We start from the raw sequence: 13,086 nt of genomic DNA, 5'->3' as shown, positions 1-13,086 counted from the left end.
TATTAAACGACGGAAGCTTTAATCGAATCAAGTTTGCAGAAACGTTTGGAGATACAGTAATGTCTCCCTAACTGACGCTCGGATTACGCACAGAAATGGACAATCTGGGAAGAGGAGACACGATTACTCGAGCCTCGCGGCTCGTTTTTATAGTTATCGGTGAATCGACAACTTTGTAGACGACTCGTTTTTATAAGCGAATAAATTGGAAATATTTATACGCCAGGATTAAACACATTTTTCCGTTCCGAGAAACTTGCAATTTCTCGATCCAACCGTTTCGAATGGCACGATGTTTCAATGCGCATACTTCTAAATTCATAATTTCGAAATTATCTGGTTTCTGTACTTTCTGATTTTTAAGATTCCAATGTCTGAATCGTCCGATTTTCAAATTGACGGTTTTTAAATTCTCTGATTTATAAATTTACAATTTCGAAGTTAGCTGATTTCTATATGATCTAATTTTTAAGATTTCAATCTCTAAATTCTTTGATTTACAAATTCACGATTTTTAAGTTCTCCGATTTCTAAATGTACATTTTTTAAATTATCTAGTATTTAAATGTTATAATTTTCAAGATTTCAATTTACAAAAATTTGAATAATCGTATCTCCTCTTCCCGACTTGTCCATCTTCGTGCACTATCCGAGCATCAATTAGGGAGAATTCTCCGTATCCGGCCAAACTAGAGGTTGATTCGTGTCTCGATGAAAAATATATTTTATTTATAAATATTTAAATTCGTAAAAATAAATTGTTCTTTCTTATACCCGACACACGGAAAACATTAGTCAAAACAAGTGACTGAAGAATGTTCCCGGAAAAATATAGCAAAAATGTACGTACCATGCCATTTTAGTTCACTAAGAAATTGTCACTATACTTTACTGGGAAAATTAACTGAGAAAATTCGCCGAAGTCTTCGCACTGATCACTGCTGTTTGCTGATTGCTGGTTGTTGCTGCACTGATCACAGAATGAGTGTTTCCGTTGACATCGGCAGGCTATTTATACTGTCCTTGCTAAAGGACAGAACGTCCTAATCAGCAAGGACGAACAATGACAAAAGGATACTACCGGAAAAGATGCGCCAGGTATGAAAACGTCTCCTGTGGAAAACCATTAGCCACCGCTGCCGGCTATCAGGTAAGCACATGTACCTGCGATGACCGGTCGTGTCATACGGATTTTGCAAGGATTGGCTCGTTCGGTTAAATTAAAAAAAAAAAGAGAAGCGGCGGATTAGGCCGAGCCAGTGCAAATGAGTCAATGAAGGAACCATTGTAAACAGGCTCGCACCGAGCCTTGATGAAAATTATGATTTGCAAGGGAAAGCAGAACCTACCGGGAGTAAACAGGGTCTGGTTATTTACGGTAAATAAATAATAACAATATCTTATTTTAAGTTTAACAATGTATAAATATGTTTGACGTTCAAAATAAGAAACGAGACTCCTATTTTATTTATTGTTATTATTAATAAACAAAATTATATGGATTAATAGAAAATATATTTCAAATGATATTTAAAATTTCATAACTGAAATTAAATGATTATTACAATTGACTAATTATGAAAATGATGTAAGTCCATTTAAAGCCAGCAAACATGTATTATTTTGATTAAATTACATATTGATAAATTAGTAGTATTTTGTTTTTTTTGTACATAATATAACAGCTGTCTGTTGAAACGAACGACGTGATATTATTTCATGTGGTAAAATGATATAAATGCAATGCATATGCGACAAATGAACGCAAGTCGCTAGCTGAAATCTACACATGCATTCGACTGTGCACTAGCAAAAGTCCCGAAAAGCTGTTATTGAAATTAATTTCTCAATGCCATAAATAAAGTTTTTATTTTCAAATAAAACTTTTTTTAATAATCGCTCTATTTGTCATAGCGTGTCATAGCGTATTGGGGATCTCAATTTTGTATCGCGCCTCGGGCACCAGTACGCATTAATCCGCCAATGTTTCGGAGGACTGTTCATTTCGCCCTTGCTGAAGAACAGAGAAACTCGTATTCGTCAAGGACGAACAATGCCGGCGAAAAAGATGCCGGGCATGAAAATGCCTCGCGAATACAACCCTTGGTCGCCGAGGCCGGCCATCAGCTATATGTATACAGTGACTCCCACTGATATTCGAACACTTTTCAAGGTGCTATTTTAACTTTTTTAAAATTAGAGTAGACGATTTGAATTTTTTTTTAGATCATAGAGGGACCTGTATAATAGATAATGTTACAATTTTGCTATTACATACTTGGAATGACAAAACGAAGTAAAAAACTTTCGTTGTTTAACTTTCTTATCTGAGGAAGCTACTTTTGATCACTTTTGGGCTAATTTTGCCGATTTTTCGAACTTCGAGATATTTAACTAATAAATGTTCAATAAAATATATATAAATGATTTAAATATACAGGGTGTTCCACAAATTATTCTAACAGCCGAAAATGAGGGGTAGCTGAGGTCATTTGAAGTAACATTTTCCTTTGCGAAAATGCAATCTGCGTCTTTGTTTACGATTTATTAACGGAAATCACTGACCAATGGGAGGTGACGGCGCGAAGTTCGAGAGCCCGCAGAAAGAGGCTTTGACAGATGGTCGGGACGGACTCGAGCCGCGTTCGAAGTATTGAACAAATCACGAAGCGAGAACTTTCCGGATTTTTTTTTACAGTGATATTTTTAAGAAAAACGCTGTTCACCTTTACTTTAGAACGTCTGAAGAATATTTACTAATTTTTCGGACCCGAAATAGTAAGTAATTTAACCGTGACGGCCGTTTTAATTTTCTAGTGTGCATGACACCTTGTCTGTAACGTATGAAATTTTTAAACATGTGGTGTACAGTGAAGATTAACAAAGTACGTAAATGTGGTCAATGCACTATCCCCCACACATTTCCGTGCATAAAGTGGATTTTACAACTAAATGGGTGAGTATCTTATTGATAATATTCTTCATATTTCTCTAACAAACATATCCCTCACGTCCTTTAACACGATTATTATTTATTAAATTAGCTTTGAGAATCATTCGAGCCATTGCTGCATCAAATAACCGTACTAAAAACCATACAACATAAAAACAACGTTAAATACATAAATAACAATCGACGAATAAAACCTGGTAAATAGAAAAGAACGGACTAAAAATTCTACGAAAACGTTAAAATTTTCCAAAAGAAAGATACGTGGCGATCATATTTCACGGCATATTCTGGCCGCATGACGTACCGCCAAATTTCCAGAAGAATTCATGTTCGTCCCGGTGCGCGCATCAACCAAAAAACTAATCTCGTTTCGAATGGAATCGAGCGAATTGTTTCACGTCGGGGAGAATGATTCTCGGCTGGCAGGGCGCGACGAATTTAAAGTTGATTTCGCATAAAATGCGTACAGGGTATCGCGAGAGCCGCCCGTATCTCGGCTACAGTCCCATTATTTCGCGGCAGCCATATTGGTTTCATGGGGGTCCACGGGGGTCCACGGGAGCTAGCGGGAAATCGAAAAATCGGTGACGATCGGCCGGCCGCGGCCGGTTCGGTATCGGTGTTTCTATTACGCTCCTGTCCCGGTGCCGTTCGCGGAATCACGTTATTTTAATAGCGACAGTGGAACAAAAGACTGTATCGAACGGTCCTCTCGATTTGTACACGCGTGCGTGCTGCGCATCGTGGGAAATCTGGTCGTTAAGCGGATAGGTTCGCGTCGATGACGGAAATATAGTCGCGATCCGCGTCGTAACCTACCGTTATCTCGATGGACCCTTAAATTATTCGGTTGATTGCTGTTGCCGCACCGCGGACGCACTGGAACCCCGTTCGAATTTCCCGCCAATCGGCCGTGATCGCCGCGATGGGCGCGCAGAGCTCCAAAAGGTGAGCGAAACCACCCGCTCGAGGACACTTATTAGGCCGCGGTCACGCTTCCGGCCGTGATGATAACCGACGATGAATTTTATCTCGTAAATTCCGATCTCATTTACACATCGCGAGACGATCTTTTCTCGATCTCTTTGTCGGTTCTTCGAAGATTTCAGTTTGAAACTCGAATTGGTGGGAGATGAGTTTCTTTCTCAGCAGACAAATTATCGCGTTTGAGAATTTTTCCCGGTGTAACTTGTGACGAATTTTTCGCACGAATTTTTCGTAGAACGATTCTGTAGACTCTCGCGATCGTAACCGTATATTTTTTTACTATATCATGGAGCAATAAACATTTTTAAATGACGCTCGAAAAATGCCAGACACCGCTGACGTACCATTTTAATGGGGACCGCCGTCCGATTGATTTTAAAAGCTAACCCTTTGCACTCTAATGGCGACTCTGAGGTGCCAACAAAATTTACCGCACTATAATTTCAAGTAATTTTTACGTTACTGAAGCTGCTTTTTTTAAAATGCAAATAAATAAAAATTATGGCTAATATTAGGAAATATATTTTGCTACCAATATTTTAGGGCATCGTTGGTCAGAATTAAAAATTTTCGTTGAAGATGGTCTCAAATTTTATTTCATTTTCAATTTATTAATAATTGATGATTATTTCAATGGAAATTCCATAGAAATCTTTGGAATACCAATTTTATTTTACATATAAATAAATATAAATTTGAAATGATTATGTCTAAAAATATAGCAGCAATTTCCTATCAAAAAGAATGCTTTCTTGGCCTTGCGGCTCGTTTTTGTAGTTGTTGACGATCGTTAACTATAAAAACGAGCCGCAAAGCTCGAATAATTGTATCTCCTCTTCCCAAATTGTCCATTTTTGTTTCTAAGCTGAGCATCAATTAGGGAAAATTTACTGTACACATAACAATTCCATACTTGATATATAAGGAAATTCATTTATTTAATAATAAGAAAGTTATGTATTTAATGTATCAAGAATGAAAAAAGTAATTGAAATAATTTTTAATTAGTTATTTAATATTTTCGGGGTTATTTTTATTAAAATTGTATAATTGGTATAACTGCGGAATCGAATGATGCGTGAGCAGTGAAAATCAATGTATTCAATGATCGGATGCTGCATGAGAAGTGAGAGGCGATTGAAATTGTTATTTACATATGTCGAGAATTTTGTGCGTGAAATTAGCGTAAATATTCGCGTGTATATTTTAATTTTTTGTAGAATCAATTGACAATATAAATTGATGAAATTTGATTATCAACAGTACACAACAATTCTGAAATTTCTTCGACATTTTGCATTTTTTGAAAATTCCTTAGTAACATATTATTTAATATCACCGAAATTCAAATTGCTGTAAATTTTCGCATTAGCATTGCTGAAATCAAAATTCGTATTAATCTAACATTAACTGGTGGCATTCAAATTGTAATTGCTATAAAATTAACATATGTTATGTAGTCTGGCTAGAATTTACTACTGCTATAATTTATATTATTTACTATTATAAATCGATAAAATATGATTATCAACAATATTGAACAATATAATTAACAACTCTAAAAATGCTTATGATATTTCAATTCTTATTTTAAATATCACGAATTTCACTGGAAAATCGATATATGTATCTATGTAAACACTGTGATTCTAATGGTTGTTGCACATTAGAAAACATACAGGATATTCAAAAGTTCGTGAAGAATTGAAATTTCGTTCGAAGAATCACTGTTCCTGTCAACAACCAAACTTCGACTGAGGAATAATTACCCTTCCACAAAATTTAACTATTTCGATCCCTTCATTATAAAGTTTTTAATTTTCCTATAGCCTCGGGCTATTTATAAATTTCTCGGAGAAAAAATTTTACAGATTCTCCGACGTAATTAACCCCTTACAATACGATTTCTTTCATTGTCATGTTGATTAGCATACTCTACACGAGACAGAAAATTTATATTTGTTACATTATATGACTGCATTGTTTTAAATGACAACATATTCAATTTTTATTGTAACATATTTTTGAACATTTAGTACATATCGAATATATATCATTCGAGCAAGGAGGGGATAGTTTCACCCTTAAAAATATAAACGAAGGAAAGAAATTTAATTTTTTAATATCTTTAAATTTTTATCTTAAATTTTTTTAATATCTGGTGCAATTTTAAAAATATGGAAGTTCTATCTCAAAGAAAATAAAAAGGGGTGCAAAATCTAATTTTCGCTGGAAGTAATTTCTTAATATCCAATAAAATTGTAGAAATATTTATGCAGAGAGGGAAACACCTACAAGATACCTTATTTATTCAGGAGGTAGTTTCGTACTACGAAAAATAAAAACATTTAATTTTCACTGCAAATATTTTGTTAATATACGGTTAAATTTCAGAAATAAACATGGAGATATGGTAATGTCTAGACATCGTTATTAAGGGGGTAGTTTCACCCTGAAAAAGGTAAGAATGGCGTGAAAAATTTAATTTTTGTTATAAACATTTTTTTAATGTCAAAACAATTTTGAAAACACATAAAGAAATAGAGTAAAATATACATATCGCAATTAAAAACGGGCTATTCCGCTCTAAAAAAAAATAGGAAAAGGGGATAAAAAGTACAAATTTTATTATACACATTATTTTAATATTTGATAAATTTGCTGAATATACAAGAAAATGGAATAACATCAGGATGTCGTTGTTAAAGGGGCAGTTTCACTGTGCAGAAAATAAAAAGGAGATGAAAATTTTGTTCAGGAGCAATTAAAAGTATGAAATAAAATTGTCCGACATTCGTACCGGCGATTCTCGTCAACCACCGCTAAAAATCATCGAAAAATCGTAAATTATCCGTCGCGAAGCGTGCTCTTATTATCCGTCTTATTATCCGTCGACGACGAGCCAGAACTAGCGTAATCGTCTAACTCCCGCGAAATTTGCCCTAATCGCGATCATCTGAAGCTCTAGTGACTCCGTGTCATTGTTACAAGTGCGCCAACGATATTTCACCAAGTTCTAATTTGCTGGATCAACCGAAACTTGCTGGACCAATTGAATTTCGGCGGCTGGGGGTCGCGCGAACATGATAATCACATTTCCGATTCGGCGCGAATATTTTTGGCTCTGTGCACTGCCGGCACTACACCATAAATCGCACGAAACGAAAAATGGTTCGATGGAACTCGAGCGATAAGCGAAAATGGAACATTGTTAGTCGTTTTTCAAATTCGCGTGCTTCTAATAAGTTCGAAACGTTTCTCCGGTGTACGAAATCACCGTGATTCTGTGGAACGAAGTATTCCCTTTCCAACGAGTCCAAGAACGTTGGTCTGCGATGTTTTGTTGCAAATTTATAGCAGTTTTGAAAAAAAGTGTCCAAGATTAGTGTGATTTCTGAGGTCGTGGAATTCTAGGCGAACATTTTTTAGGGTGGTGTTCTTCGACTCATTTTAAAAGTCCAATTTTCCAGTTTCGTAGCATCTTAATTCTTCTGTTTTATAAATTTTATTTCGTTAATACCCTGCACTGTAAATACAAATGTTTCCGTCTTGTCGATTTCTCATATTCGCATACGTCTGAGTGGTTCAAAAAATTGTTTGGTTCACAATTATTTTAACGAACGAAGTCTCCCCTTTCGAATGAGCCCGAAAATATTGATCTATGATTTTTGTTTGCCATCGTATAGCACCTTGGATTCTCTTCCGAATGAAATCCTGAAATTCAAAATATCGTAACTTTGTTAACAAAAAAAACTATAAAATGGTGTCCTTAGATACATTACAAAGGGTGAAATCTTAGCTTTCGCGCCGTTTGGATTATTCAGTATTAGTGCCTTTGTATCTTTAAGACCCCCCATTCTAAGTAGAGATGGTAATTTTTTGGTTATTTTCAAATTCACATTTCTCTCATAATTTAAACTTTTCATAGCGATTGAAATGACTATGATCTGATAGAATGAAGTCTCCTCTTTCCATTGGGACCAAAAACAGTGATCTACGAGCTTTCCTTGCCATTTTCTGCCATTTTACACCATTTTATGCTACTTTATGCCATTTTATGCTATTTTATATCATTTTATGCCATTTTCTGTCTACGGAAATTATTCAAAATTCAAGCAATGGATTTTCAAAAACATGTAATTCGCTATCCTCTCTACAATGATTGCAACTCTGTTACATAACGAATGTATTAGAGGCTGAGCAAAGCCGCTAATAGGATTCACGTCTGCATGCAATTCTGTTAAAGGGGTTTAATTGATTATTTTAGTTGCAGTCTGTTAATATCCGTTTTAACACGAGACCGCAAGCTTCTGTTAATCCATTAGATCGCGACGCGGATCGGAAATTACAGTGAGAACGCAGCAGTCAATCGGATGTGTGAACCACTTTGATTATTCCTCTATTGTAACTACATATCCGTATTTACAAACTTCCCTTTTCATTTATCATCGTATTATATTCATAAAATTCTGAACATTTCTTTATCGTTGCGTCAATATTTATTTTCAAAGAAATTGAAAACATACTGCAATCATATTTTCGAACCTCGAATGTCATATTTCGTTACATAAAATCAGTTACGATCTTCGGATTACGGCGGAACATTTTATTTAAAAAATCGACGTGATTGAAACAGCGCAGTTGCAAAATTTGTTATCAATGAAGCAGACTGAGAAATTATTAATTGCTCAAGAATTTGTATACATTTGTCTACGACAAATGATATAAATTATTAACATTATATTTACAATGAATTATGAACAATTTTATTACAGCAACAATTGTTGACAATATATTTACAATGAATTACGAACAATTTTATCACAACAACAGTTTTTAACAAGCCACAATTATTAACAGCGAGAACTTTGTATAATTATGATATTTGCAAATTTTGAAAGCGTACGTTGCTAAACAGTAATTGTCGATTTTGGGTTAGGTTTCGTCATAGAGCATTTTTTAGGCGATAAATTCGTTCCCAATCCTGTTCTTTTAATAATAATCTACGGAAAGTAAGATCAATTGTTAATAATGGCAATCCAAATTCGGTCATATTATAGAATATTGTATTGTATGTCGCGATCGACGTAGACAATTTGTATTTAACACGACCAAGCTGTGGATAATAACACTAGCTAATAACGAAAAGAAAAGTGCTAATCGTGCGAACCGTTCGGTTTCCCTTTGGAGCGGCTTCGCGGATTGAATCCATTGAATCTAAATCGTCTAAACAAACTGCAGTCAACCGAATTGTTACTGCTAATCAAATCGGACGCACCAAAACCGCCGTCGCGCCGGTGTAAATGAAATTCAACGTGGCAGGCGAATTGGATCAGAATTATACGATTCTAATTCCGCGTGTACGCGGGACATTACCAAGGTTCGATTAACCGCTGGCTAGTTCGAACGTGAAAACGACAAATCTCCGGACAGTGTTAATAACGGCGTCGTTTAAACCACTCTACAATAATCCATAGATCGCCGATTGGAATACAAATCGTTCCGAAATAACAGTCAAGATACCGCATTTCAAAAATCGAAGAATTTAGAAATCGGAATCATAAAAATTAAAACATTTAGGAATCGGATGACTCAAAAATTCTAAATTTAGAAATCAAATGACATAAAAATTGTGAATTTGAAAATCAAAGCATTTCTAAATTGAAATCTTAAAAATCAAATAACATAAAAATCGTGAATTTAAAAATCGAAGAATTTATAAATTGAAATCTTAAAAATCAGGAAATTTAGAAACCAAATGATTTCAAAGTTGTTAATTTAGATATCGGAAGACTTAAAAATCGTGAGTTTGTAAATCGGACAGTTTAGAAATTGAAATCTTAAAAATCGGAAACTACAGAAACCAGATAATTTCGAAATTGTGAATTTAGAAGTATGCGCATTGAAACATCGTACCTTTCAAAACGGCTGGATCGAGAAACTGCAAGTTTCTCGGAAAGGAAGAATGTGTTTAATCCCGGCGTATAAATATTTCCAATTTGTTTCTACGGCGGCATCGTTCCGCTGATATTTCACAGAAAAAGATGTTGGTCCCCAAAGGAACGGACGCGACTTATTCATCACGACCATGAATAATAATCAGAAAAGAATAACTGCGATTCCGTGCGAACTTTATGAATTCCGGAATTCTCGGCGATTTGCTTTATTTATTTTACGTCGGCGTTGCGCCGCAACAATGCAAATGTTGATGCAAATGCGCGAGTGCCTGATCTCCGTTCCTTCATGAAGTGGCTTAAACGACGAGTAACCAGGCAGAAAAGTATAAATTTCATTGTTTTATTTCTACACTTTTCATTGATAAGTCGATTGATAAATCGACGAGATTCCAATAGCAATGCATAGCGAATATATTTTGGTCAATTGGTGTTATTTTAATCATTTCGATGATAATTCTAAAGATAATAATTTGAAGGTAATAATTTCAAGGATAATAATTTCAAGGATAATAATTTCAAGGATAATAATTTCGAGATCTATATTTCCAAAGATAACAATTTCGGAGATAACACTTTATAGAATAACAATTTCAAAGATAATAATTTCTAGGATAACAATTTCAAAGATAATTATTTCTAGGATCACTTCGAAGATAATAATTTCGAAGATAATAATTTCGAAGATGATCACAATGTCGAAGATAACAATTTCGAAGATGATAAGTTCAAAATTAATAATTCCAAAGATAATTTCGAGAATAATAATTGACAACTTCGGTCAAAATTATATTATCGCAATCGTGCTAAACACACGTAAATACTAAATAAAATATAATTTTCTTGATATCGCGATATCTTCTTTAAGAATCGTACAAGTTCTTTATTTTCTTGACTACTACAGTGAAGTCACGATGCTCATCCCCGATTCTCTCGCGGAACGGTACGTTATCCCAGCCAAAGTTCCTGTAATTGATCCTTTTAAAGACCTTAAAGCGGCACCTCCTCGCGATGATCTGCGCGTAATTGCAAGTCATGACGGCAGTCACTAACTTCGGTACGCCCAGGTAATGACGGATTATACTATCACCTCCAGTATCAGCTAATGGTACTTTCACATCTTCTCCACTACCCAGCGCATTGGCAACATCCACGGACAAGCACACTAAGCTCTCGCCAATATTTTGCTGCTGCATCTCCGGCAGCGTAGCCAGGAACATACACTCCATAATACAATCAACATCATAATATTCGAATAAATTTATCTGGTCGTTTATAGCAATCATCAAATCTAGGTAGGCATTGGCCGTGTGATGTTCACAGTCTTCTCTGAAGCTCTCAAGCCAAGTCATTTCAGGAGGATGCCTGATGATCGGGGGAAGTCGATCGTACGGTGGTTGCCCCCACAACCACCGCGGGTCAATTTCATCTCTTTTTATTTTCTTAATTTTATTGAGAAAGACACCAACAACTTTCTGAGTCTTGACTTCGATTGCGACAAGGCTGACACCGTCTCTAGTAACTGCCAAACACACCTCCTCGAGCGCTTTGACGCTACAAGGATCCGATAACAGATTTATGCCTTTGCAGATGCTCTCGTTGGGGAAAAAGCTTTTCCTTATTACTTCTAATGCTCCCTCCAAAGTATTCTCCGTCAGAGACTCGAACTCGATTTCTCCACCATTTATGGAGCCCCACTGAATGCAGGATTCAGTTGTAGTTCTGGAACTGAACGAAAAGAAACAATTAATTAGTATGCACGTATCTTGCAGCTTCTGATGGCGTGTGGTATAGTAATATTAAACGGTATATTAAACGACGTAAGCTTTAATCGAATCAAGTTTGCAGAAACGTTTGGAGATACAGTAATGTCTCCCTAACTGACGCTCGGATTACGCACAGAAATGGACAATCTGGGAAGAGGAGACACGATTACTCGAGCCTCGCGGCTCGTTTTTATAGTTATCGGTGAATCGACAACTTTGTAGACGACTCGTTTTTATAAGCGAATAAATTGGAAATATTTATACGCCAGGATTAAACACATTTTTCCGTTCCGAGAAACTTGCAATTTCTCGATCCAACCGTTTCGAATGGCACGATGTTTCAATGCGCATACTTCTAAATTCATAACTTCGAAATTATCTGGTTTCTGTAGTTTCTGATTTTTAAGATTCCAATGTCTTGATCGTCCGATTTTCAAATTGACGGTTTTTAAATTCTCTGATTTATAAATTTACAATTTCGAAGTTAGCTGATTTCTATATGATCTAATTTTTAAGATTTCAATCTCTAAATTCTTTGATTTACAAATTCACGATTTTTAAGTTCTCCGATTTCTAAATGTACATTTTTTAAATTATCTAGTATTTAAATGTTATAATTTTCAAGATTTCAATTTACAAAAATTTGAATAATCGTATCTCCTCTTCCCGACTTGTCCATCTTCGTGCACTATCCGAGCGTCAATTAGGGAGAATTCTCCGTATCCGGCCAAACTAGAGGTTGATTCATGTCTCGATGAAAAAAAATTTTTATTTATAAATACTTAAATTCGTAAAAATAAATTGTTCTTTCTTATACCCGACACACGGAAAACATTAGTCAAAACAAGTGACTGAAGAATGTTCGCGGAAAAATATAGCAAAAATGTACGTACCATGCCATTTTAGTTCACTAAGAAATTGTCACTATGCTTCACTGGGAAAATTAACTGAGAAAATTCGCCGAAGTCTTCGCATTGATCACTGCTGTTTGCTGATTGCTGATTGTTGCTGCACTGATCACAGAATTAGTGTTTCCGTTGACATCGGCAGGCTATTTATACTGTCCTTGCTAAAGGACAGAACGTCCTAATCAGCAAGGACGAACAATGACAAAAGGATACTACCGGAAAAGATGCGCCAGGTATGAAAACGTCTCCCGTGGAAAACCATTAGCCACCGCTGCCGGCTATCAGGTAAGCACATGTACCTGCGATGACCGGTCGTGTCATACGGATTTTGCAAGGATTGGCTCGTTCGGTTAAATTAAAAAAAAAAAGAGAAGCGGCGGATTAGGCCGAGCCAGTGCAAATGAGTCAATGAAGGAACCATTGTAAACAGGCTCGCACCGAGCCTTGATGAAAATTATGATTTGCAAGGGAAAGCAGAACCTACCGGGACTAAACAGGGTCTGGTTATTTACGGTAAA

At 35.7% G+C, this 13,086-nt stretch overlaps 1 protein-coding gene across 1 annotated transcript in view; it reads right to left on the bottom strand.

The window, feature by feature from the left end:
• Positions 1-12,634, bottom strand: part of LOC143262692 (uncharacterized) — a 35,249-nt gene extending 22,615 nt beyond the window's left edge. Inside the window, exons 1-2 of the mRNA XM_076528243.1 lie at positions 12,554-12,634; positions 11,364-11,622 (exon numbers count right to left, since the gene is read on the bottom strand). Of these exons, the coding sequence (XP_076384358.1) occupies positions 11,364-11,622; positions 12,554-12,561 (267 nt within the window). The 5' untranslated portion in view covers positions 12,562-12,634. The remainder of the gene's footprint in view (positions 1-11,363; positions 11,623-12,553) is intronic.
• Positions 12,635-13,086: the final 452 nt, after the last annotated feature.

The sequence above is a fragment of the Megalopta genalis genome, unplaced genomic scaffold (assembly GCF_051020955.1).
Source record: "Megalopta genalis isolate 19385.01 unplaced genomic scaffold, iyMegGena1_principal scaffold0185, whole genome shotgun sequence".
Classification (NCBI taxonomy): Eukaryota; Metazoa; Arthropoda; class Insecta; order Hymenoptera; family Halictidae; genus Megalopta; species Megalopta genalis.
Note: the sequence above shows the minus strand (reverse complement) of the source record. Positions and strands in the feature narration are given on the sequence as shown.